Consider the following 27897-nt stretch of genomic DNA (forward strand, 5'->3'; position numbering starts at 1 on the left):
CCTCTCGCAAACTTCCTTCTGCTGCCACTCTCATTTGTTCTCCTTTCCATTTGTCTGTCGGGGATTGTTTTCTTTCGATCGAAATGAGGAATCCCACAAATGCGGGCGCCATTCAAATTGGTCAAATTGCGCCATCAGTGGTTATGTGTTAAACCAAGCCCGGACTCGGCCATCATTTCGTGGTGAATTTTTTTCAACAAGGTTCTTTAATTTAAACTTTCTCGTTTTGTAAGGCTCTGCGAAGTTCGCTGAATAGGACATGATTTTCGGGAATGAAGGTCCCTTTCGCAAGTTTTGGGTACGACATGACAATCGTTGAAAACAGTTAGAAGGTAGTTGATAGAAACTCCGGGAAAATGATCATGATCGTGACTTGGAATCGATCGGCATTGATAGGACTGCTGGCGGGATTCGCTCTGCTGTGGGCACCTGTGGCGCGTTGTGAAGGTATGCGGACACTAGGCCTTGATTTTGTTTTACTTGGGTAGGTACGTTGCCGGGGCAAGTAAAGTCAGGAAAGAATGTTGCATCCTGATGCCACTTTTTCATCATGTATTATCTCAATGAAGGTCAGTCGCTACAAAAATGTTGAAAAGACATGAAACCGGGACTGAGTGAAAAACATTTCCAATTTTGTTAGAAATAATTTGAAAATGCACTCGACTGTCCATAGACTTTGCACACAATCAAAGAAATGGCGTGTGGATACTACATTCTTAAAATATTATATTTTAGCATATATATATAATAAATAGAAATATCGTGGCCTCGTGGTTGTATATAAATGGGTTTTTTTAGTCATCATTTTAACAAGTAGATTTTAAATGCTTCTCATCAATAAATTCATTATTTTAAAAGAATATATATATACCGGTAATGGGTTACCACATTAAAGGGAAAATACAACATTTGCAAACATCAAAAAAACGAAATGATCAAATTATCACAAAATACCTTACTAAATTGTTGGGGACTGACAGTCTAAAGCATCCTTTAAAATCGTGGCTCCTGGTGGGCTGACATTTTCAAGAAAAACTGTATTTTTCCAACGCTGGTCGGCCGACCAGCGTTGGAGAAAACTGGCTTTTTTCAAAAACTGTTCTTAATTTTTCATATTTAGTTATTCTGACTTTTCTTTGCAATTGATCACACACCTGTGAAGGGGTACAAGCCTGCTAGACTGATTATCTGACCTTACAATTCCCCAAAGTGTATTAATTGCTTCGTTTCATCTTAAGTGGGGTCAGGGAACCAGACTACAAGAACATGATAGGTTTTCTTGGTTTTTCCAGCATCTACAAGCCCAAAACATGAAACAAGTCGGTTTAACAATATTTTATATAACATAATAATCCTCCAATCCATTTATTTCTGAAAATTGCAGCAAAAGCCAATGTTGTACATTCCCTTTAGAGGTTAAATATAATTAGTAATTGAAACTTCGCAAGTTTAAAGTAGAGGACATTTGTTGCATTTGGTATTTTCTTGGGGGAAAAAACAATCAACACTGTACAGTAGTTTTACCCATTTACAATGATTTTCATCCATTTGATAACTTTACGTTCGTACTGTGTAAAAATGACTGTGTAAAATGAGAAGTGGCAATTGAACAATACAATTTCTTCAAAGTTCTTATGGACAGCACAAAGTACTCATGGACAGCACAAAATACTCATGGATGGCACACAGTACTAATGGATGGCACAAAGTACTCATGGACGGCACAAAGTACTCATGGACAGCACAAAGTACTCATGGACAGCACAAAATACTCATGGACGGCTCAAAGTACTCATGGACGGCACAAAGTACTCATGGACGGCACAAAGTACTCATGGACAGCACACAGTACTCATGGACAGCACACAGTACTCATGGACGGCACACAGTACTCATGGACGGCACACAGTACTCATGGACAGCACAAAATACTCATGGATGGCACACAGTACTCATGGATGGCACACAGTACTCATGGACGGCACAAAGTACTCATGGACAGCACACAGTACTCATGGACAGCACAAAATACTCATGGACGGCTCAAAGTACTCATGGACGGCACAAAGTACTCATGGACGGCACACAGTACTCATGGACGGCACACAGTACTCATGGACAGCACACAGTACTCATGGATGGCACACAGTACTCATGGACGTCACAAAGTGCTCATGGACAGCACACAATACTCATGGATGGCACACAGTACTCATGGACGGCACAAAGTACTCATGGATGGCACAAAGTACTCATGGACAGCACAAAATACTCATGGACGGCTCAAAGTACTCATGGACGGCACAAAGTACTCATGGACGGCACAAAGTACTCATGGACAGCACACAGTACTCATGGACAGCACACAGTACTCATGGACGGCACACAGTACTCATGGACGGCACACAGTACTCATGGACAGCACAAAATACTCATGGATGGCACACAGTACTCATGGATGGCACACAGTACTCATGGACGGCACAAAGTACTCATGGACAGCACACAGTACTCATGGACAGCACAAAATACTCATGGACGGCTCAAAGTACTCATGGACGGCACAAAGTACTCATGGACGGCACACAGTACTCATGGACGGCACACAGTACTCATGGACAGCACACAGTACTCATGGATGGCACACAGTACTCATGGACGTCACAAAGTGCTCATGGACAGCACACAATAATCATGGATGGCACACAGTACTCATGGACGGCACAAAGTACTCATGGATGGCACACAGTACTCATGGATGGCACACAGTACTCATGGACGGCACAAAGTACTCATGGACAGCACACAGTACTCATGGATGGCACAAAGTACTCATGGACGTCACAAAGTGCTCATGGACAGCACACAATACTCATGGATGGCACAAAGTACTCATGGACGGCACAAAGTACTCATGGATGGCACAAAGTACTCATGGCGGGCACAAAGTACTCATGGATGGCACACGGTACTAATGGCACAAAGTACTCATGGATGGCACAAAGTACTCATGGATGGCACAAAGTACTCATTGCGGGCACAAAGTACTAATGGACAGCACACAGTACTCATGGACGTCACAAAGTACTCATTGCGGGCACAAAGTACTAATGGACAGCACACAGTACTCATGGACGGCACAAAGTACTCATGGACAGCACAAAATACTCATGGATGGCACAAAGTACTCATGGACGGCACAAAGTACTCATGGATGGCACAAAGTACTCGTGGACAGCACAAAGTACTCATGGATGGCACAAAGTACTCGTGGATGGCACAAAGTACTCCTGGATGGCACAAAGTACTCGTGGACGGCACAAAGTACTCCTGGATGGCACAAAGTACTAGTGGACAGCACAAAGTACTCATGGATGGCACAAAGTACTCGTGGACAGCACAAAGTACTCCTGGATGGCACAAAGTACTCGTGGACAGCACAAAGTACTCATGGACGGCACAAAGTACTCCTGGATGACACAAAGTACCTGTGGACGGCACAAAGTACTCCTGGATGGCACAAAGTACTCGTGGACAGCACAAAGTACTCCTGGATGACACAAAGTACTCGTGGACAGCACAAAGTACTCCTGGATGACACAAAGTACCCGTGGACGGCACAAAGTACTCACAGCCAGCACAAAGTACTCTTGGACGGCACAGAGTACTCGTGGATGGCACAAAGTACTCGTGGATGGCACAAAGTACTAATGGATGGCACAAAGTACTCACGGACGGCACAAAGTACTCGTGGCCAGGACAAAGTACTCGTGGATGGCACAAAGTACTCATGGACAGCACAAAGTACTCGTAGACGGCACAAAGTACTCGTGGATGACACAAAGTACTCGTGGACAGCACACAGTACTCGTGGATGGCACAAAGTACTCATGGATGACACAAAGTACTCATGGACGGCACAAAGTACTCGTGGACAGCACACAGTACTCATGGATGGCACAAAGTACTCATGGATGACACAAAGTACTCGTGGACAGCACACAGTACTCATGGATGGCACAAAGTACTCGTGGACAACACAACGTACTCATGGATGACACAAAGTACTCATGGACGGCACACAGTACTCATGGATGGCACAAAGTACTCATGGATGACACAAAGTACTCGTGGACAGCACACAGTACTCATGGATGACACAAAGTACTCATGGACGGCACACAGTACTCATGGATGGCACAAAGTACTCATGGATGACACAAAGTACTCGTGGACAGCACACAGTACTCATGGATGGCACAAAGTACTCATGGATGGCACAAAGTATTCATGGACAGCACAGAGTACTCATGGACGGCACAGAGTACTCATGGATGGCACAACATACTGATGGACGGCACAAAGTACTCATGGACGGCACAGAGTACCCATGGACAGCACAAAGTACTCATTGGTGGCACAAAGTACTCATGGACAGCACAACGTACTGATGGACTGCACAAAGTACTCATGGACGGACAACGTACTCATGGACGGACGTTCTAGCCAGACAGACTTGTGGGGTGATAGCATTGTGTTCCCATTATCCCTTTTTCTAAAGATTCCCTTCTGGGGTGATGTTTTTCCATTGTGTAAAACAATGGAAAAAGGGTGGTCTGGTCAGAACGGCACAACGTACTCATGGACAGCACAAAGTACTCTTGGACAACACAAAGTATTCATAGATGGCACAGAGTATTCATGGACAGCACAATGTACTCATGGATGGCACAAAGTACTCATGGACAACACAACGTACTCGCGGACGGCACAAAGTACTCGGGGACGGCACAAAGTACTCAGGGACAGCACAAAGTACTCATGGATGGCACAAAGTATATGGATGGCATGGAGTACTCAAGAACAGCACACACTAACCCTGGATGGCACAAAGTACTCACGGATGGCACAAAGTACTCACGGATGGCACAAAGTACTCAGGGACGGCACAAAGTACTCAGGGACGGCACAAAGTACTCACGGACGGCACAAAGTACTCACGGACGGCACAAAGTACTCACGGACGGCACAAAGTACTCACGGACGGCACAAAGTACTCACGGACGGCACAAAGTATATGGACAGCACGGAGTACTCAAGAACAGCACACACTAACCATGGATGGCACAAAGTACTCATGGACAGCACTCAAGATTTATGGACAACGCACAATACTCATGGATGGCAGTATGTACTCATGAATGACAAACAGTGCTCATAAAAGGTTCACTGGTTAGGAAACTTACAAATATTCACGGTTGGCATACTATAGTCAGATACCACACATAAAAAAAAGAAGGATTGTTTACATTGGCCAAAGAATCAATGTTAAAGCTGATATACATGTGGTAATATGACTCCTTTTCTACAATATAATGTCAGAATCAAACAGTTCGTAACAAGTAACACCGACTACATTTTGACTTCCCTGATTTGTTTTCCCTTCAGATTATGAAGACCATGTGTTTCTCAGTTGCCCACCAAATATCACCATAAACCTCACATTGGTAAAAGCAGAGGCTGTAGCCACATGGCAACCTCCCGAAATATCAGACACCTCGGGTGATTACAACTTCACCTCGGATCACAGCTCGGGAGATGTATTTCCTATAGGAGACACCACTGTGCATTATACTGCTACAGATGCATCCAGCAATACTGCAACTTGTGAATTTGTTGTCAGCGTAAAAGGTAACTATGTTATAGTGATTGCTTTAAAATTTGTGTAAGAACTTGAGTACAAGTATTTTCATCAATTGTAACACAATGGGAGAAAAGGCAAAGTATGGAAGATTTGCGGTAACACCGTTTGAATATTATCTCTTTTGAGTTGTGTGGTTTTGAGAAGAAACAGTTGTTTTAACTCGACGTTTCAAACAGTATGCTGTCTTCGTCATCAGGATACTGATTACGAACAGTCAAATTGAAAAAAATGGTTCTTCTCTGAACCCCACAACTCAAGAGAGATATATTCACTTGGTGTTACCGCAAATTGTCCATGCTCTGTTCATGTCCAATATGCAATACCTACAAGTCTCGTTTAAGGCAAAACATGTACACCTTAAAAATATCATGGTATAATATCTGAATTTGCAATGTGATTGTTGCACTGCAAACAAGCTAAAGACAGCGATTTCAAACAGCATTTTAGGCTACAGAACTAGTTCGTATCCAGATTTGTTGTACATACTCAAATCTTCACAATTAGTCACTAGTCTATCACACATTGTCAAATTACAAGTCAAGTGAAAATTTATTTCAATAGACTGACCAGGGCATTCTTTTGTCATTGTTCTTCCCAAGTTATTTGTAATCTTACCCTGTAATTGGCTTGTCCGAAGCATCCTCTTTCCAACTATCATTTAGATCATTGAAACACTGTGTGAGTGAGATTGCCACAGTATCCATTGTTCACGTGGATATTTCTCATACAATTATCATTATTAATTATTTCTGGTAATGAAACCAAGGATTCCTCAAAAGCTCCAAGGCACTGTAGCTTGCAAGCCTGAAGAAACCTGTGGAGAGAAGACTATGAGAAGAAATTACAGTTTTAGAAGTGGGAGGAAAACCTCAGAAGAATATTCTGGGGAAACCAACGGAATCAGGCAGGGACTGAAAACCCAATCCACATGTGGACCGGGGCTGGAATCGAACCCAGATCACAGCGGTGGAAGGCGAGGAAAGTACCGTTACCCCACACTGACTCCCCATGAACCCTCTGCTCTCAACCCAGCCTTCTTGTGACTAACATTTTTTTTTCAAACAGATTTGAGAGTTCTCGAGTTCAGCAATTGCCCCACAGACATCACTCAAATCCTGCAGAGCGGCCAATCCAGAGATGTGGCCGCGTGGCGAGAGCCAATCATCTCGCTGGAAGGCAGAGAGGTCTCTGTTACAGCCAATCACAGGCCGGGCGAGTTGTTTGACCTGGGTCGCACAGAGGTCAGCTACACTGCCGTGGATACTCTGGGGAACTCTGCATATTGCAACTTCATTGTCATTGTCACTGGTAAGAATCTCTTCTTTTTTGTTTTGTGCAGTTGTTTTTTCAATGCATGTACAGTGGAATCTCGATAAGTCAAACCTCGTGGGAATTGGCTTAAATTTTGAGTTTTGAGTTATCCAATGGATTTTCTATTCAACAACAATTGATTGGAATAAGTTTTTACTTTGAGTTAGAAAGGTTTTCTTGAGTTGACAGGTTTTGACTTTTCGAGATTTCACTGTACTTGTTAACTCACAACCTGTCTGCAGCTTCTCCTTGCAGATAAACTTGTTGACATTCCTTTGTTCTTGAGCAGTTAAGAGAAAACGCGTGTCATAGAGTTACTACTTACACTGAAACTGAATTTGAACTTCGATTTCCTTGAACTTTCTACTGCACTATTTTTGCGACGGATAACCATAACCCAAAAATGCCTCTAAGAAAACATTGTGTTGGCCTGTGCAAGTGGCAGAACATCTTAAGGTTCTACATTGTGTGGACATAAATGTATTTTGTTCGCGGGTCCACACAGGGACTGTAATCTATGTATGCCCTTGCACACCCACACACACCTGTGCTTGTTTTACATACGCTATGTGGACATTCCTTTTTTTTCGTGTAGTTAAGAAAAACTGGAGAAAAACAATATTTTACTGTCACTGTGAATACTCTTTGAATGACTTTCTTGAGTGTTCCTCTTCATATATTTACGACAGATAACCCTAACCCAAAGGCGCCCCTAAAGCTGTTTTTCGTAGAGGGGGAAAAGCTCGTGTGGACTTGGCTTAGCCCACAGAAGCCTGCATCGTGTAGATCCGTTTTATAAAATGGAATTTTTGCGTCGGGGTGATATAAATCAAATTAGGTTTTGCCCTTCACCGACGTTTAAACACTGTAAAACACAGTGTGTTACCTCCCGAGTGAAAGTTGGAAAAAATCAAAAAATCGGGTGGGACTCGATTCCACGACCTCCTGTTTTCTAGTGCAGATGTCTTAACACTCGACCACCAAGCTAACAGGGATCGGTTGGCTGGTTTTTTTCCAACTTTCACTCTGAAAGTAACACACTGAGTATACAGTGTTTAAACGTCGGCGAAGGGCAAAACCTAATTTGATTTAGATCCGTTTTGTTTTCAGGTCCATGACATGTTTGTTTTTTTTCTCCAGGATATCCCTACAACCATTTTGTCCTTATCGAAGACTCCTTCCTCCCTGGCCGTGATGACCGCATCCTGTTACATTCCAGCGTGGAGGAATGCCTCATTGCCTGCATCAAGGAGGAGTCATTTGTCTGCCAGTCCGTAGATTTCAGTGCTAAGGAGAAGTGTATGCTGAGTCGCACCACAGCGGCTGATCTGTGGGGGATACTAGCCAAACATGAGGGCTTCGCTCACTACGAGAGACTGATGGGTAGGTGTTATGCTTCTGAGTTTCTTTCAGTCAATTTCTCCATCTTTTCACCATTTAAAGGCACATATAGGATCATTTGCAATTACCCAGGAAATATCTACCAATTGAAAGACAGTCTTGCTCAAAGTGAAGATAGAACTAGTCAAATGCCCAGTGAAATTACCCTGCCTGAAATGGTATTGTTTGGGGTGCTCGCGGGTACACTTTGTTAAGGTTCGACATTAGGGCTGTCCATTTTCGAATAATTTAGTATTCGATTATTCGAAACTGCATTTGACCGAATTTTCAAATATTCGAAACTCGCCGATCAAGTTTTACACACGCCAGCTGCAACTGCACTGGTCGAAAGTTGTAAAGCGTTTTTGTTTTCTCAAAATGTATAGTATCTTCTGAGGGGAAACGTCAGCAGGTTATGCGCTCTTTTTCAGCAAAGCCGCAAGCGAAACAATTCGCAAAAAGCAAATGATATTCATTTACAAAGCAATGCCAAGAGGAAAATGCATTGCTTTGTAAATTATTTCATGAGCTAAGGCCAAAAAAATATTTCTGCTTCAAATTACATGGCATTTGAAAATAGGGTAGTTAGGTAGGGATTTTTTTTTAGGCATTTTTTTTTTCTATGTACGATCATATGGAGGCGTCTGCATGTATAGTCAAGGGTAAAAGATAGTAAATGATGGGTTTGGTTGTTTTCTTTTCTCATTTTCCCATAAAAAAAATTAGGGTAGGGGCTGTCAGAATAGGGTAGGTAGGGAAACTGGAAGCAAAAATATATATTTTTTTGGCTTAACATGACCGACTTGTACTGCAGTCAATCTCAGGTTCTGTTGACTCTCACATGCTGCTTGTGGCAAGGTTAAGGTTTTTGCCAGGTTTTTTCATATTCTTTTTGGAAAGAAGTAGTAAAAATGAATGATTAAGTGTTAAAAACCAATCAGTGAACAAAATGGTACTAAGAAAGCTTTTAAGTATATTTGTTTTGGAGGTATTTTAAATTGTTATAATTTTGCTAAAAATTTATGTGGGAAATAATTTTGTTCTCAATTTGATAACTACCTGGCAGTATTTGCAAAACACAACTTCAATCAGTGAACTTTCAGTAAACCTTAATTGATTTGACCTGTAATATCTCTCAAATTTATTTTAAATGGGTAATAAATGTATCTGTAGAATGTTTATTGATCCATACAAGTCAGTATAACATCTAATTAAGTACTTAAAACAAAACAAAAAAAGAACCCCTTATTCCTGCATGTTGGCTGAAATGTTCTTTTGGGGTCTGAATCTGCATGTGTCTACATGGTTATGAGGAACACTTTCAAATAATTCTTAATCCCTGTCTAACACTTTTAACATCATACTTATTAGATTTGTATACTGTGTTAATTTTATGTCTGTGTGATATTTATCCCCTTAACTACAGAGGGTACCAGGCCTGTTTTGATCGGCTGCCCACAACACATGACACTACCAACCGAAGCTGGTCAGGCTTATGCCACTGTCAGCTGGCGGGAACCAACCATGAGTGACGGGGAACCAGCCGTGATCAAAGGCACTCACTCTCCGAAGTCCAGGTTCTACGTCGGAGCGACGAGAGTGGTGTACACAACCAGTGACAGCACAGGGAATACTCTAAGCTGCGACTTCTTTGTGACCATCAAGGGTGTGTTAAAAGTCACTTTTACAGGGTGTCCCCCAAAAAACTGAACCCTCAAAGCACCCTCTTTTTCACAGTTTTTTTTTTTTTTTTAAACGCATCGCAAATTCATATTTGACAAGCATCGTTCATTAGCTTTTCAACCATGAAAAGTTCCTTCCAATCAGAAGAATATTTATCAAGTTATGGCCAGTTCAAAAAAAAGTGCTGCTTTTTCATTTTGTCCACAGAGAGCTAATGTTTGCCTGCTGCAGTGAGAACAAGGGCTAAACATCGAGTAAACATCTAAGAAGTTAAATGAAACGGTCCTTTTCAGGACGACCATTTCTTCCAAAAAGAGAAATGACCATTTTGGCGAAAATACCAAAAATAACAAATAAAGGAAGATAGAAGAAATCCATTACATTCCTAATACATGTAAGTGACAATTCGTCACCATCACCACGGAGTGACACTAACCTCGAAAAATCGATATTTTGTGATTTCGATTTTTTTTCCTGATTTGTGATTAAAAAAAATACACATAATCTATCACCTCAAGAAGTTACTCAACACATAGTTAATTAGTTTTGTCAAAACATTAATTAACATTAATTTACATTTGCAACTTAATGGGTCAAAACCGGAAAATGCGTTTTCACGAAGATATACCATTCTTTCGCGTGTAAAGTGCCTGCACACTACGTGTCAAAAACGGGTTTTGCGTTTTCACGAAGTGACACAAATGTTACGTGATATGCGCGACTCACTTCTGGCGTTTTCATGAAGTAGCGCTAACCCATTATACACGTGGTTAGTGTCACTTCGTGAAAACGCGAACACAGCGTAATCTGAATTTTGAGTTTTCACGAAGTGACGTTATGGTTAATTAGTTTGATAACTCATTAATAGTAATTTATTTCAATGAAAATCATACATTAACGTGACATTCAAGATCCCAGCTTTCAGACACTGTAAAAAAATATGAATTTTGAGGCTAAAACGATGTTCAGATCACCGTTTCAAAACATCGCCAACTTAAATCGCTTGTATCTCAAAACACACATTTTCCACTTCGCGGGGGTTAAGGTCACTTCGTGGTGTCGGTGACGAATTAAGACCATGGACAAAATTTAAAAAAAAAAAATTTGAATTGTGGCCATAACTCAATAAATGTTTTTCTCCAAAATTGGAAAAGATGTTTTCGTTGTTGAAAAGCTAATGAGCAAAACTTGTCAAATATGTATCAAGATTTGGGATGCTTTTTTTTTTTTAAAAGCTGTGAAAAAGAAGGTTGCCTTTAGGGTTCGGTTGGTTTTTGGACACCATGTTTGTAATTGATTTCATCCTCAGTGAGTTGTTAGAAATTCCGGAAAAGTTTGCATTTTTGTTATCATAAACCCTTAACCTAAACTTGTTCATCATTTGATCATGTGATGTTAAGTGGCTGATCATTTTTACAATAACTTAAAATGTCCAATATTGAAATTGTTATTTGATAAAATATCTAAATTGCCAGTGTTACCATAAGGAGGATTTGGGGTCAACAAAGCAATAATAGTGACATTTGTAATGATGTTGCACAAAATGTCACAGCATAATTGTTTCAAATAAGCTTCTGTATTTATTAAGAACTGCGAATAGCAGTCAATTATTTAAAAAATGCTTTCATCACACAAAAATATGACAGACTACATGTCTGGTATCAGTCTTTTCTTCTGTTATCTAACTGCATTTCGCTTCTAAATGTTTGGATACAAAATTGTTTTAAAAATCAGAAATTGATGGAATATTACAAAAAGCAGTATTGTAATGGGTCGACAGGGTTGTAACAAAGTCGTCACAGTTCATCGTAAGTGATCACAAGTCATCTGTGAGTCAATCACAAGTAGGTCACATGTAGCTTGTGATACCAAATGACAAGGGAATTGCCATTGTCACAGATCAATGGAATCGGCTTGTGAATTCAGACTGAAGGACTTGCGATGACTGACTACAAAAATGAGGATGCAGATCATCCTCACAAGTCAAACACAAGTCAGTCACAAGTCAAGTCAAAAGTTATCCCGTCTCAATTCAAGTTACATGCTTTTCATATGAATTGTGTGAGTACTGACCTTTTAACGTGATTTTGAGCTTTACAAGTGATTTGAATTATGTGTAGCCTTTGTAACCAAATTACAACTGTGGTATCATTATGTGTTTTCAGATGAAGAGCCTCCCATCATAAGCAATTGTCCGCAGAACATCACCAAGGTTACGAGTGACCAGGAAGCAGTTAAAGCATCATGGGTAGAGCCCACGGCAACCGACAACTTGGGACCCCCTCAGCTGATGAGTAGTAATCACCGACCAGGCAATTGGTTCCCACCTGGTTCCACCACTGTAACATACAGTGCTCGGGACAATGCGGGGAACCGGGCAGAATGTTCTTTTGTCATTCTCGTGGAGGACATTCCAGGTATGTTTTGTTGATGTTATAGACAAATCCGAGCACACTATCAAGAAGGCCCCCTGCAATGGCGAAAGCATTGTGCTAGCTATTGTTCAGATAATCCATCATGGGGCAGTTGCTTTGTACAGTAACAAACACGCTTGTTTCTCCATTCAAGGGGCCTCGTGAGTAAAAAGTGATCGCACGCTAGCATTTTTCTATACAGGGTGTCTCCAAACAAAAGTAGTAGTCAACAACATTTTTTTTTCTGAGGATTTTTTTTTTTTGGAAAAAATTTACCATGAGATGATAGAGTGTTTCTTTATCCTTGACAATTAAGTTTTTGCTCTGTGTGATTTGGACGTTTGGTTTAAAAGTTACAGTGAATCTTGTAAAGACTTGTCAAAATCTGTTTGGGCCACTTTCTTCCCCTTCTTGGTATGTGAATGCCTTTCATTAGATACCAAGTGGCCCAACTTGGAATTCAAGTCATTTCATTTAATTAGCTGTATCTCTGGACTGGGGTGTTTAATTGAGATGGGATAAAGTGTAGAGTATTTACTATACCTTCACACTCTATAGATAAGTTTTGCAAAAGAGAGTGCTAGTATTTTTAATATTTATGGATTGACTGCTGCATTTTTTTTTTTTGAGACACCCCTTATAGGGTTGACTTTTCAAAAATATTTAATAGCTCATTGTTTTTCATTCTTAATATTTTATGTAGTTTGTTTTCTGTAAGTGTGTTTTTTATTATTATTTTTAATAAACTCTGTAATTCAAACAATAGGCTGCTTATACCGTTAAAAGTAAACCTAGATAAAGAAATAAATTGAGTCGGTTGGAAGCCTTTATCATTGAAGAGAATGTTGAAAAAAAAAATCACCGGAGAACCCTTCAAAGGTTTAAAATCTGATAATTTCTTGACTGTGTTGAAATGAAATAATTAGCGTTGTTTTGTGTTGTTTAAACATGAAATGTGATCTAGCCTTCCCCCGTTTTAACATGTAAACATATTGTAAAATCCTGAAAATTAAGAAAATGTTGAATTCAAGAAAATCTTCAGTCTCCTTTCTCCCAGATTATAAAATGTGTTTCTTTTTTTCTTCGACTTAAACAGACTCCAATTATATTTGGCTTCACCTGGTACTTCACAACATCACTTACTCTGATGCCCTGCAGGACAACAACTCAGTGGAATTCCAGAAATTAGCCTCCACAATTGAGAAAGATGTGATTACAGGTTTTCCTTTTTATTATTTCATATTTCTCGAAGTATTATGTTTTTTATTTTGAATGATCGATTTTGCCGACAGAAAAATTGATATGATTTCTTATCGTACATTCCATCAATGCATGCTTTATACACTCCTTATCTAATAAATGTATCTCCTTATCTATAAGTGTCTCATTCGTTTTCAAAATAAAATTACTTTTGCAAAAAACAAATCTTAATTCACACTTAAAGTAGATATGAAAATCTTACAAATTACACAATGTACATGAGACTTTTTTGCATCAGTAACTAAATGTGGATACAATGTTAACCATATTTGTTTTTTGTGTATTGCATGCTGTACTTTTGGATGGTGCTTCTTTAAATAGATAGTTACTGAATGATGCAAAGCCGGTTTTTTTTTTTAAAAGTACGTCCTCAAAAGGTGTTGCCCACCCCCAAAAATTATGGACCCCCAGAACTCTTACCTTATGGCCACTTTGAATAAAATCTATCACTTCATTTTTTTCTTCAGGTTTTAAACATCTTCCGTGATGATGGTACAGTATTGGGTGTTAAAATAGATCGGTTCAGGTGAGCTTTAGTATAATTTACTTGACATTTCTTAGTTGAATAATTGAATTAAGTGACCAATTCTTGCTAGTTAACAAAAAAAATCAGGAAACTGCTAGAAAAATTGTAAAGGATATTGCCAAAGAAATTTTACTATTAAAGGAAATAATTACATGTTGCAGTTTTTTTTATCATTTTCCGAAAGTAAAAAATTAAGTTGATTTCAAAATTAGGAGATTTTGAGCCCCACTCGGATAATCTAACAGAATAAAAAAAATATTTTGCCTCTGAAAAAGGCCTTGCTAAGGCTGTAATATCGGGCCATTTAAACTTTATGATTTGCATATTTCTGGTCAGTCCAGTCAGTTAATAGCAATTTGCAGCAGTTTAATATATTTTCATTTTCAGGATTAAATAAGCTTTGATTCATTTCTTTGGCAGGTCTGACACGGATGATGGTGTAGCTGCTGATGTGAAGATAGGATTCTCCGAGCCTCTTAACCATGAAGATCAACAGAGTAAATTGCATGCGATTCTTGCGGCTATTCTGAACAGAGTACTGGCAAACGTGGCAAAAGTTAAACTCGAGCAAGATAATGGTGGGTATTGCATCCTTGCTGCTCCTCTGGTTGGGTCTTTGCATGTTATACCAAGAAAAAACTATATTTTGAACCAAACATATTTTTAAAACAAGATTAAGCTTACATGCCTAGTTGACATGAAGCCAATGCCTAGTTGACATGAAGCCAACAAGGGCGGATCCAGAACACAATTTTTTGGGGGGCCAAACATTTTTTTGGACCCCCCAAAAAGTGGGTCAAAAAAATTACGGCGTGGGGTTTGGGGCCCGCTTAAGGGCCCCGAAAAATTTTTGGATTCTAGATGCTCTGTGGTGCGATCTGAGGCAATTTCTGACCACTTTAACCAATGTTTTTTTGAGGAAAAGATGGTGGTGTACTCATTGCCTGCCTTTATTGCGATGTCACATTAAAAAAAAAAAAAATTGGTCTCGTTTTTTTTTGGGGGGGGGGCCATGGCCCCCTTTGGCCCCCCCCCCCCATGGATCCGCCGTTGGCAACCAAAAGTCTAATCGTCAGTCAGTCAATGATTTAGTCAGTCAAGGGACAATGGGCTCCGTGCACAAGTACCCCCTCAACGTTAAGAAAAGGAGACTTGGGGGAGACCACTGGGAGAAACATTTGAACACATTGCTGATTGGCGTTGCGGTTTGTCCTAGCTGTCCACGGGGCTCGCGTAAATAAAAATGCCTCTCTTGTTTGCACAAGGAGCCCATAGGCTGACACTTCTAGCAAAAGCAAAAAACCCAAATGGAGACACTGATTGTTTCCCTTTTTAACCATAATAACTTGACTCGTATGTAACAAGAAACGTGCAAGTATTTTGGAGGTTAAAATCCACCAATTGTTCAGTTAAAAAAAATAAATCTAGTCAGTTTTCCATTATGAAAGGAAAACTGACTAGGTGCACTATAATATTTTTTTAGTTGATCAAAGAAATTGACTTGTGAGGAGTTCGACCTCCGGATTGCTGTTCCGGTGCTCTGCCAACTGGCTATACGGCATATACGAGTTTACGGCTTCTGACTAGTGCTCGTTGAACAAAGACATTGACAAAAATGAGGGCCCGCCAATATAAGGCTGGATAGCTCAGTTGGTAGAGCACCGGAACGGTAATCCAGATGTCACAGGTTCAAACCCTGCTCCAGTCAATTTCTCTGTTCAACCCCTTAAAAATTACTATAATGCACCTAGTCAGTTTCACTTTGTGGTTTATTTGAAAATTTAAAATAATGAAATGTAATTGCTGAATTTTTTTTGAGTGATCCCTGATACCTGTTTCTCAAGTTTGAAATTGTGTATTATATTTTTTTCTGCAGGCAAGTTTCAGATTTTAGATGCTTGCACACTTTCGCCATGCCCGGCCACCATGAATTGCAGGGCAATTGGCCTTCAGTGCATTGCCATGTGTACTGATAATGCAGAGTATTGCCTGAATGGTGGTCACTGTGGGACCAATGAACAGAACCTTATTACATGCAAGTAAGTTCAAACATTATAAAACTTTTACAAGTTCAAATATAACTTTTTAAAAATTCTTCAAAGTTAGTTTTTTTGATTCTGTACATTTCTCTGACATTATCTTGGAGATGGCAAGTGAAAATTGTTGTTCTAGAAGTTATCTTTAAGCAACTGTAAATTAAATATCATTCCTTAGTTTGCCAACAGCTGTTTACAGTCCTTTTTAGCTGCAGGAAAGCAGCTCAACAAATCATCATGTCTCTCCGCATAGTCCGTTGGGGAGTTTAAGTTAGATAGTTAGTTTAGTTAGTTTAGTTAGTATACAAACGTTGATAATTGCTCCTGCATATTTTGACCGATTTCAACCAAACTTTGTCAAAAGTATCAGTAGCCCAACCCCAACATGCCACATGACCAAACTAGGGTCAAAGGTCATCATGGGGTCACTGGGGTCAAAAACCTGATTTGTTTACTCAAAACACTACTTCCAGAAATTACATGGCACAATCATGCGACTTGTGCATGAACACAGATTTGTTGGCCCGCAGCTTACAAGATATTTGCGATTGAGCTAATGTTACAACATAACATCTTTTTCAACCACTACTTTGTTTGGAGTTTGCCTATCACCATTGTACAAAGTAAAAGAAATGTCCGTCACGAGCCAACATGGCCCATCAGGCCAGCATTTATGTCCCGTTTCCTTGACACGAAACAACTGAAAATATTTCTATTCCCACTGGATGGGATGCCAGTCCATCACAGGTTACTCCCTGGTTAATGCCGGCACCCATTTGTACTCCTGGGTGGAGAGAGGCAAGTGTAGGTGAAGTGGCTTGCCCAAGGACACAACATATGACCAGCAGCTGGATTCGAACCCCTGATCCTCTGATCATGAGCCAAGAACCCTAACCACTAGGCTACACTCCCCCACAATTGTACGAAGTGTATGTTCGGAACATGGACTTGATTCTCACTGTGACTTTTCCTCCTTCTTCATTGTTCTTCAGCTGCCACGGTGAAAATCAAGTGTACACGTACTCTGGTGACAGGTGTGATTTGACAAGAATGGCCTTATCTGGTAAGCGTGCCTCCCTGGATGGCTTTCAAATATTTTGGGGTGGAGTTCCACAGAAGGGGGAGGCTAGTAAGTGTTAATTAGCCTCCCATGTACATGTGACGTTGTGCAAAGTGCAGGCAACCAGTTTTCCGCTGAATGTGAACAAATCAGTACCATCTTTGCATGCAAGGATTGCACCTGAGCATAATAAACGGATGTGACGACAGCATGATATGCTTGAGGCACCGAACTATTTGGGTCATTTGGCATACCCAGCCAATCAAATCCATTGAAGTCAACACTAAATAAGGGATTTTTCCCTAAGGCCAAAAAATAAAAAAGTCACCAATTTCTGGTATGGAGCTTGCCCCAAAAGTGGTGCAGAGACACGGCATAAAGCTTATACTCGATCGTAACCCCATCTAAAAACACGTTAAAATTGTGCAGCAGCAGGATTCCAATCAAACCAGTGAGTTTGGCGGTTTTGAGACATCATCTTACACTGAAAAAAAAAACTTTTTAATTTTGCCGACGCGCATGGCTACAGCGACGCGGGCGCATACCAGAAACCAGAGACTTTTTTTTTGACCTAATGTTTTGAATTCTTTTGTTTTACCACATGACTTTTAATTCAGATAGCCAGTAAGAACAGACACGCAAGAAGAAGTGGTGCTGTTTTCAGATGCTCAAGTAAAAGTGAAAAGATACAATTTTGGGAAAAAGAGAGTGTACATAAACTCTACAACGGTCATGGTTTTATGGCCAAACTAGAAAGCACTCAGACAGTGCAAACCTCTGCCAAGGCTAAACAATTCCAGCCCGCCATATTGTCAGTATGCTCAAAGAAATACCGGTACTTGCATAAATGGTGACGAATCCCTTGAGAAATCCTGGATCCAGACCCAGATCCAGATCACCTCCAAAATCTAATCAATTTGTACTTGTACCAAGGACCACCCCCAAAAAAAATTTCAGGCAAATACATCCATATCTTATTTTTGAGTTATCTTGTTAACAGACAAACCAACCAGCCAACCAATCAATCAGCTAAATCCAATGAAAACAAACATTATAACCTCCTTGGCAGAAGAAACAAGTATAATGACACGTCCACCAGATTTTTGTTGGTGATGGGGTGCGAGTGTCCTTTGAAAACATTACGATTCACATTTGTGTCGTTAAGGGCATAGCCATGCTGTCCATACTTCTTTCCCAGTTTTAAATTCTTTTTAGGGCTGGTTCATTTCCAGCACAAAAGCTAACGACTGAACATGACTTTGTGATACAGCAGTTTGTGAACTTGTGTTGCAGAAAGTGTTTGCAGTTTCTGCAATTTTGCAAAGTTGAGCACATTCCGTCTCGGGCGAACTTTGCCACAAACATTTGGGGATACCAATTTCACGTTGCATTCACATTCAAATTAAGCATGGAATGACCATTTCTACTGTGATACAGGCAAACAGCTGACTATCATCTCCCTTGGGGGTGTGTGGGCCGCCATCATGTTGGGAATGTTGGCTATGTACTGCATTGCATTCAGGTGCAGGAGACGTAGGAAAGGGTGAGTGAGTGGTAGGCCTTACTCTTCATGGATGTCAATTTTCAGGCTATAACCCAAATTCTGGCTTTTTCATTTTTTTTTTTAAACAACTCCGGCATACCAGACCTTCACAGACCGGAAATCTGTATGAAATCAGAATTTTTTTTTTTTAACAACGATATCACTACATGTCGTCGTTCAGCCACTAGGAAAATGTGTAGCGTTGTTCGATAGTCGCGTGTACATTTAGTTTCATTGTTATGCATTCGACTCAACGCAATCACATTTTGTTGGCATACGAAAGACAGGTATACTGATGTGCAAGTCTCGGATCATATCATTCATGCCCTGAATTGATAATTGTATGTTCATTGTTGACTTGCTTAACCAGGGGCGGATCCAGGATTTTCAAAAAGGGGGGGCACAAAAACTTTGTGCGCGTTGCACACATAACGAAACTGAAGCGCGAAATCCCTTGCGGGCAGGGTTGAGGGCACTGGAAGCTCTACGATTTTAGATGTTCTCTCCTACATCATGAGTACTTTAAGCCATTTAGAGCAAAATTCACAATGTTTATTTTTTACTTTTAATAACACTATTTTTGCCTATCAAATATAGAATTTAAAGTCACTGTTGATGTAAGTTGAAAATGAACCCCAAAATTAGAAGGTGCTGATGACAGCCCCCGGGTGAAAAAAATGAACGTGTTATTTTGCGAGCGAGCGGAGCGAGCGAGCCAAAACAAGTCATGTTTACTATTAAAACATACATTTCCACCCAGAAATTTGCCTTGCAAACAAAGAAAATAAAATAAATTGAATTTCATTAGGGGACAGCCTGCCCCAAGCAGCCCCTACCCCCACCCCACCCCACGGCTGAGCAAATCAACCGGCCCAGAAAATTTCTCCGTCCCAATTCCTTTGAAAAATGTTGTATAACTTATAAGCCTGCTGAGTATTTCATTACGAATAGTCTTTACAAACAAAAAGAAGAAATAAAACTTTATTTCAAAACCATCTCGATTGTCATAAAAAAAATTGATATTAGCAAAATTTCCCCGTAGCGTTTATATGTTTAGTCAAGACTTCAAAAAGACTGCCGCCTGTGTCCCAGTATAATGTGAGGTAACTGCGGTCACATATATACTTACTTTGTATATACACTTGTATACACTTTAACCACCATTTTTTTCCATGTTCTTTTGAAGTCTGCAGGCTAAATAATTTAAGACGAAATGAATCGTCTGCATTCTGCAAGTGTTGTCGAATCACTTCAAGAAATGTCAAGGCCTGAGGAAAATCGTTTATTTGTATTTTTTTTGGGGGGGGGGCTCCGATTTTCTTTAATAGAAAACAAAAAAACAACCTTTAATTTAACGGAAATGCAAACTGCATCAAAATTCCAAATTCCAAAATATGAAAAAGTTTGTCTGCACAAATTTCCCGAATGTGGCAGCATTCCTGAGCTGTTATCAAAGGCCTTAAAGTTCGGTGGCCTACAGCTGAACCCAAATGTATATATGCTTTGTAACGAACAAGAGTGGCATTGTATCAATTTGAACAATGCGGCTATCAATCATTCTCTGGAAAGGCTTTTCGGAGCTGAGATTTTATTGGGCATTTTTTTTTCTCAGAGACAGGGGAAACCTTTATGCGAAAAATGTGGGAAACTGAATTGAACGTGAAATTTCACCTCCGTGTTGTGTACATGCACATAGATAAACGATTGGGGGATGATATTCCAAGTCCAAATAATTCATTAAATGTAGGGCTCCCGATGTCTTTTTTCGTAGTACGATTTTATTCTTCGCTTATTTAAAAAATAAAACTGCATGGCCTACATTATTTTTGTAAATGTTACTGTAAAATATTTCGGAATACATTTTGAAATTAAGTTTGAAGTCAAAGGGCTGTTGATAATCTTATTCGTATTCCTTTTAAAATTAGGAAAAACTAAGCATAGTTCGTATTAAAATTTCCCCTGGAATCTACAAAAGAATTAACTGAGAGTTCAGAACTTAATGGGCTAGGGTTTTGAAATCGTTTTACTTTAAAAATAAATCGAGAGAACAAGACATACTAAGTCGTATTAAAATAATTCCTATTTATTTGATGTCTCTCGATTTGAGGCAAAAGGGATGACGATTAATTCTTCGTGTATCTAAAAAATAAAATGCATGGCCTACATTATTTTGTGAAAATGTTTTACTCTAGAATATATTTTGGAATATATTTTGACGCTATTATTTGAGGGATGTTGTTAATCCTGATCATATTCATTTAAAAATAAGAAAAACCGAGCATAATTCGTATTAAATTTCCCCTGGAATCTACAAAAGAATTAACTTCGAGTACAAACTTTAACGAACTAGGTTTTTTTTAAATCATTTTGCTTTAAAAAAAAAGTTTTTGTAGAGAACCAGACGTAAATCTCTCTCTGAGGCCGGGAAAATAAAAGAAGGGGGTGGCGATTTTATTCTTCATTTATTAAAAAAAATACATAGCCTACATAATTTCGTGTACCGGTACATGTTCTACTCAAGGGTGGATCCAGAACACAATTTTGGGGTGGGCCAAAACAAATTTTTGGTCCCCCCCAAAAAAGTTTTGGTCCCCCCAAAAAGTGGGTCAAAAAAATTACGGCGTGGGGTTCAGGGCCCGCTTAAGGGCCCCGAAAATTTTTTGGATTCTAGATACTCTGTGGTGCGATCTGAGGCAATTTCTGACCACTTTAACCACTGTTTTATTGAGGAAAAGATGGTGGTGTACTCATTGCCTGCCTTTATTGCGATGTCACATAAAAAAAAAAAATGGTTTCGTTTTTTTTGGGGGGGGGGGGGCATGGCCCCCTTTGCCCCCCCCCCCTGGATCCGCCCTTGGTTCTACTCTAGAATATAATTTGGAATACATTTTGACATGAAGCATTAAATGCAAGTGCTGTATTAAATGTGCCCCTAGTCCAGCCGGGAAATAAAAAAGTGTCTTATAAAAATATATTCTTGCTTTGAAAGAAATTTTGAGACAATGATTGACAGGCGACCTTCAAAACTTATACATTGTATATTTTTGTTGATAATTATGTATAATAGTTATGTTCCAAGCGATTGATTTGATGACCGCCCGTCCGCCCGCCATAATGACTCCTCAAAAAGGAAAAAGATAGCCATGTTCTCAAAGGGATGTATTTAATGCCCGCCCGCCCTAAGATGACTCGTTAAAAAAAAAAAAAAAAAAAAAAAAAACAGTTGCAAAAAGGGGGGGCACGGGCCGGGTGTGCCCCCATCTTGATCCACGCGTGGCTTAACAGTGTGTGGCAACATTTTTTTCCGGCCTTGGGGCAAAAAAAAACCACTGGCATCTCTGATTCTTGATTAAATCTATCTTGTCAATCGCACAGATCCATGCACAGACAAATTTGTTTATGGTGTAAATCGAGGATTTCCTATTGTTCCTCTTCCCTTTTCTTTGTACTCTTTTTCGCAACAGCTCTCATTGATTTTGTACACGTTTTCCAACTGAGGAGTCCTGTCCTCGATTCACAGATGATGTTGCGTGTGTGTATCCTCGATTTACACCATAAACAAACGCGAGTGTGTAAACACACATACTGAAATTTGTATCCTTGTGGAGACACTTCTTTATTCTCGTGTACTAAAAGTTTTCGAGTTTGAAAGTACAGTTTCAAAATGCTCTTATTTTAACCAGAATTAATTTCCTTGGCTGAAATTCAGACTTAATATTCCTTTTCAAAAACTCTACCATTTTTGACACATCAACATACCTATTTCGTGAAAACCTTGTGGAGACGTATGCATCTATAGAAATTGCCCTGTGGAGACGTATACAATCTGTTGTTACATATTGTGTGCATGTCTCCAGAGGGCACGGTGTATCAGATCTGCACATCACACACTGCAATGTAAGGTTCACATGCAGGTGACACATAAGCATTCTTATTATTGCTATCATTAACTCTTTCTGGTAAATAAAACCAAGGATTCCTCAAAAGCACCCTAGGCAGTGTAGCTCACAAGCCTGAAGAAACCTACAGAAGAAATTACAATTTTAGAGGTGGGAGCAAAACCCAAGAAGAAAATTCTGGGGAAAACCCGCAGAATCAAGTAGGGACTGAAAACCCAATCCACATATTGGCCCAGGCAGGAATCGAACCCGGGTAACAACGGTGGAAGCGAGGAAAGTACCGCATCACTAACCTGACGCAACAAACATGGACATTAACAAAAGGGGTTGCAAAAACAGGTAAACAAACACCCCCCCCCCACTCACGATTTCCATGCTAACTACCGGTACTTGCTCAGTGATGTTCTAAAAGGACATATGCTGACGTGCCCTTTAAAAAAAATCTGTTACCAGATTTCTCTCTTGTTACAGTGAAGCCAGCATTCCCTTGCATGTCTTCGCTGACAGCCCCGCTGAGGTGCCAAGGGGTACACATATGGTGACCAGCGACGACCTGGGATACACCTCACAAGGAGAAGATGAGCTGAGCCCGGCCGAGAGTGATAGCCACATACGGATCCACTTGGAAGACAGCAGGGAAGAATCTCCTTTGGATCAGTCAGAGGGGAGACCTGGGGGCAGGCTTGGTGCCCATGACAGCATGGTTGGCCCCCATGAAGGTAGTGCGAGACCCCATGATGGCAGCACTAGACCCCGCAATGAAGTCCCTGGCACCCATGGTGGAATCCCTGGCACCCATGATGGAATCCCTGGCACCCATGGTGGAATCCCTGGCACCCATGATGGAATCCCTGACACCCATGATGGCATCTCTGGCACCCATGATGGAATCCCTGGCACCCATGATGGAATCCCTGGCACCCATGGTGGAATCCCTGGCACCCATGATGGCATCCCTGGCACCCATGGTGGCATCCCTGGCACCCATGATGGAATCCCTGGCACCCATGATGGAATCCCTGGCACCCATGATGGAATCCTCAGTCCTCAGGGCAGCAAAGCTAGCCCCCAAGAGAGCAGTCTTGGCTCCCATGACAACAGCGCCATACCTGGCCAATCACAAAGCAGCAGCAGCTGCTCCTCATGTACTTCTTGCAGCAGCGCCTCAGATTCCTCCGACTGCCGATCTCACACCTGCAGTTCCTGCACCTGCGACAGCGGGACAGAAGTCGTCCAATTTCCCAGTTTGGGCGATTCCAACACTACACCCAAAGGTGCGGCTATTACCCCAACAGCTACTCCCCCTCAGATGACAGTCCAAGTGGATGTTGAGAGAATCCCCTTTGAGCCGTCCGACAGTACGCACTCGTACGATGGAATGATACCAGACCCGCTTGTCGAAAGTGACGTATCTGTAGATGAATCAGTTCCCCTCATCAACCCACATCCACAGGCACTAGACCCACCAGAAACAACCCCTTTCTTATCCCACTGCTTTGACAGAGAAATGCCTGAATGTGACCAGCCGATAAGTGAAAGTGCTTCCCTCCTCGAAATACAACCGCAGGTGAAAAGAGAGAACATGTCTGAACAAAGGTCTGTGTCATCTCACGGTACCCATTCCTATGAGGGAACAATACCGGATCCCGTTTCAGAGTTTGATGAGCGCCGTGACAAACAGTCCGGTGATATACGCGACCCAACGCCAACAGGTGATGGTGCCCCCATAGAGTTGTACAACGATGAGAGTTCCTCTGGCCAGTTATTTAATATCCCATCTATTCACTTTGTTGAAGAAAGTGACGACATTGTAATGACCGAAGAATACTTTGTCTAAAAGAGTTCAAAATGGCCTTTTCTCTTTCTACATGGCTTGAAGCAGCTGGGTACTGAAATGAGAAACTGAAGATGTGAGGAAACATTTCAGTTGGTATTACTGTTGAGCAACGGTGAGGGACATTGTGTAAAAGAGGATCCGAAAGTGAGAGAGCATAACCGCAAAAGATTTTTTTTCAAAGCACCCCCTCAAGTTCACCACCTGTTAAAGGGAAAATACAACATTTGCAAACATCAAAATATAAAACTACCAAATCGTTTTGAAATATCTTGCTGGACTGTTAGTGAATGACAGTGTAAAGCATCCTGTAAAATCACGGCACGTGGTATACTGTCATTTTCAAGAAAAGTGGTATTTTTGTATCAATTTCCAACGCTGATCGGCCGATCAGCGTTGGAAAAAACTGGCTTTTTTTCAAATACTGGCCCCAATTGACCATCGCACTTGTTTGCAATCGATTACAAACCTATGAACGGGTACGAGCCAGCTAGTCTGGTTCCCTGACCTTACAATTCCCCAATGTATGTAAACTGCTCTGTTTCTTCTTATATGGAGTCAGGGAACCAGACTACAGGAAAATGATTGTTTTTCTTGGTTTTTATAGCATTTTCGAACCCAAAACCTCAAAAAAGTCAGTGTAACTATATTTGCTATACATTTCCAACCCCCCAATTCCATCCATTTCTGAAAATTACAGCAAAAGCAAATGATGTATATTCCCTTTAAGTTTACATTATATTGTATTATACAACACCTGGATAAATCCCTGTCGTCTGATTGGTAGGTCGTTGATCACATGTCACTGAATTATTTGTCCCAAGCCACTGCCTGCCTGCATCGCAAAAAAAGGAAGTTCCATTCCATGTTAAATAGAAGTTCCATTATACAGTCACATGATTTGTGGCTCTGACCAATCAGATGACGAGGTTTTATTCAGGTGTTGTATAAACCAAAAATGAATGTCTGCCTTGTCTTTAAGGTCCAGCGTCCTTAATAGTTTACTCAGCGCGCCGGGGCGCACTGCGGCGCCTTTGCGGCATTTTTTTTGCCAGCATTGATACGTTAATCAGGCTCACAACTCAGCCTGACGTTCGGCCCGCCCTGGCGCGCTGTGAAGATTAGCATTCAGCGCACCTTGGCCAGCCGGTAAGACTACATGTATCTTGATCAACAACAAAAGACGACGAACAAATGCTATTCATCAGTCCCCAAAGATGCCACTGAAGTTTCAAAAGCTTGTTTAACTTTAAGTACTTTCATTGTTGAAGCTAGAAAATACACGTCGAACGCATGGCACCACCGTAGTAACGGCTTTCAATTCTGGTCGCCAGATTCCACTATAGCCTGTAGGCAACTGCCAAGAATGATCGATATCTCCAGTGACACGTATGTTAGTTTGGTTTTATTTAACAAATTTCGAAAATTCCTCTAAATTTGGTTATTCTTAACCCTTTCAAGGTCATATATACACAGAGTAATTAACACTGTTTCAGCCCAACATTCCAAAGTCTGGTTAAACGAAATATTGAGCCACTGGTCAAACCCAAAAATAGTTGTTAGGTTTCAAGGAGGCAAACATGATGAACTAGTATTCCTTTATGCTCCATAGTTGTTCACCCTTCTGACTAAATCTTTTGTTTTCAGTAACTTAGTTGGCTGAAATTTTGGAACTCCAGTCTAAAAGAAGTGTTATTGAAATATGGTTATCTTTATGAGTAAATTTGATATGATCTGATTTAAATCAAATGCAGTTAGTTATTCAACTAATCAAGTTCTTTTGGTTAAATAAAACAAAATATAAAAAAAAACTGTGTAGTTTATTGTGTGTTTCATGCATTTAGGTAGAACGTCAAAATTGTTTTTGCTTCCGATTACATGGCATTTGAAACTAGGGTAGGTAGGGGACATTTTTTTTTTTTGGGGGGGGCCAATTTCTTGGTTGTGTACGATCATACGGAGGCGTCTGCATGTAGCCAAGGGTAAAAGGTAGTAATTGATGGTTTTCAGGTTTTTTTCCTCATTTTTTCCAAAAGAAAATTAAGGTAGGGGCTGTCAAAACAGGGTAGGTAGGGTAACCAGAAGCAGAAGTATTTTTTTTTTGGCCTTATCATGACCAAGGAGAGTTCAATTGGAATACAAATGCTACCAGGAAGCCATTTGACTTTCAGTTGTTCAACTTTTGTGAACTCTTGCCATGACATTACAAAAACCATTCACGATACTGTAGCATTCACGTGAACCGTCCTTGATGGTACATGTACAGATGTTATCTAAACATTATGCAATTGTTGCCTGCTGTGGTGCAGTAGTCCGTGGCATTTTATATTTCTGATGGGTTGCAAATGGGCTACTATCACACCTTTGCTTTGATACACACTGTATTTTGATGATACCGACTCTGGCTGTAATCTTCTTGAGCATTACTAGATGATTGTATAAAGTTTGAAAAATACATTTTCAGGTTAATTCACAGAGCACTTAACAGTTCTGTCACGGACATTACACAGCACTGGAATCGCCCATTGTTGCCATTCTCCAGTGGTTGATCCACGGGAGGTTTAGGGAGTCTAACCCCCCCCCCCTCCCCAGGGCCATAAAAATATAGGAAAATCATGCAGAAAACACACAGCAAATGCCTGCTACCCCCCCTCCCCTTGGCAGCTACACCCCCCTTTTTTCCCAAACCTAGATTCCCCTTGCACTGTAGTTTAAAGGCAGAGCTTCAGACCAGTCAAATTTAAGAACAGACCAAGCCACAGTACATACAGTTGGACGTCGCTATAATGCACATGGCAGGATCCACAGAAAATGTTTGCAATGGTGATCGTTCGGTACAGCGATTTTAAGCTGCCAGTGCTCCGGTATACACGTGCCAACTGTTGAATCACGAAATTACACAGTGTTTTCGCTTATACGGGTGGCTTTGTCCCTTTTATTCCTTGGGGAAATTATAGCCACTTTTCACTCTTCTGTTGACAGCTTTCAACAACAATGTTTGGTACGTTATGAAACACAAAACTCTATAGCCAAAGATGATGTTCAGTATAGCCGAATGTTCGGCATAGCGGTGTTCCTTATAGCAACGTTCCACTGTACATACCGTACTTTACACAGTATCCTTTGAGAGTGAATGGTTTAAACTGCAAATATTTTAATACCTTAGATTAGAAACTTTAAGGAGGTTGTGGAATGCTTGAAGACAGTTCCGTCATTTTTCGGGTATATGTAACATAAGGTGTGGTGA

At 40.6% G+C, this 27897-nt stretch overlaps 1 protein-coding gene and 1 long non-coding RNA gene across 3 annotated transcripts; one reads left to right on the plus strand and one right to left on the minus strand.

Moving 5' to 3' along the window:
* Nucleotides 1-49: 49 nt before the first annotated feature.
* On the plus strand, nucleotides 50-24857 carry LOC119740947. Of its 2 annotated transcripts, none has more exons than XM_038216453.1 (13): nucleotides 50-447; nucleotides 5449-5691; nucleotides 6770-7012; nucleotides 8156-8398; nucleotides 9822-10061; nucleotides 12244-12495; nucleotides 13589-13701; nucleotides 14220-14278; nucleotides 14699-14856; nucleotides 16155-16317; nucleotides 17307-17377; nucleotides 18812-18917; nucleotides 23270-24857. In XM_038216453.1, exons 1-13 carry the CDS (start codon nucleotides 357-359, stop codon nucleotides 24651-24653), a joined length of 3366 nt encoding a protein of 1121 aa, XP_038072381.1. In that variant the 5' UTR covers nucleotides 50-356; the 3' UTR covers nucleotides 24654-24857. The 2 variants fall into 2 exon arrangements, with proteins under 2 accessions (XP_038072381.1, XP_038072382.1); XM_038216454.1 differs by having other exon boundaries at nucleotides 51-447; nucleotides 23288-24857.
* Nucleotides 9143-27897, minus strand: LOC119740948. The gene is made up of 3 exons (XR_005272708.1): nucleotides 27107-27897; nucleotides 16901-16902; nucleotides 9143-9155 (listed from the first exon to the last, which is right to left on the minus strand). It is a non-coding gene; the product is annotated as an uncharacterized LOC119740948 (long non-coding RNA).

The sequence above is a fragment of the Patiria miniata genome, unplaced genomic scaffold, assembly GCF_015706575.1.
Source record: "Patiria miniata isolate m_02_andy unplaced genomic scaffold, ASM1570657v1 HiC_scaffold_5, whole genome shotgun sequence".
In the NCBI taxonomy this organism is placed as follows: Eukaryota; Metazoa; Echinodermata; class Asteroidea; order Valvatida; family Asterinidae; genus Patiria; species Patiria miniata.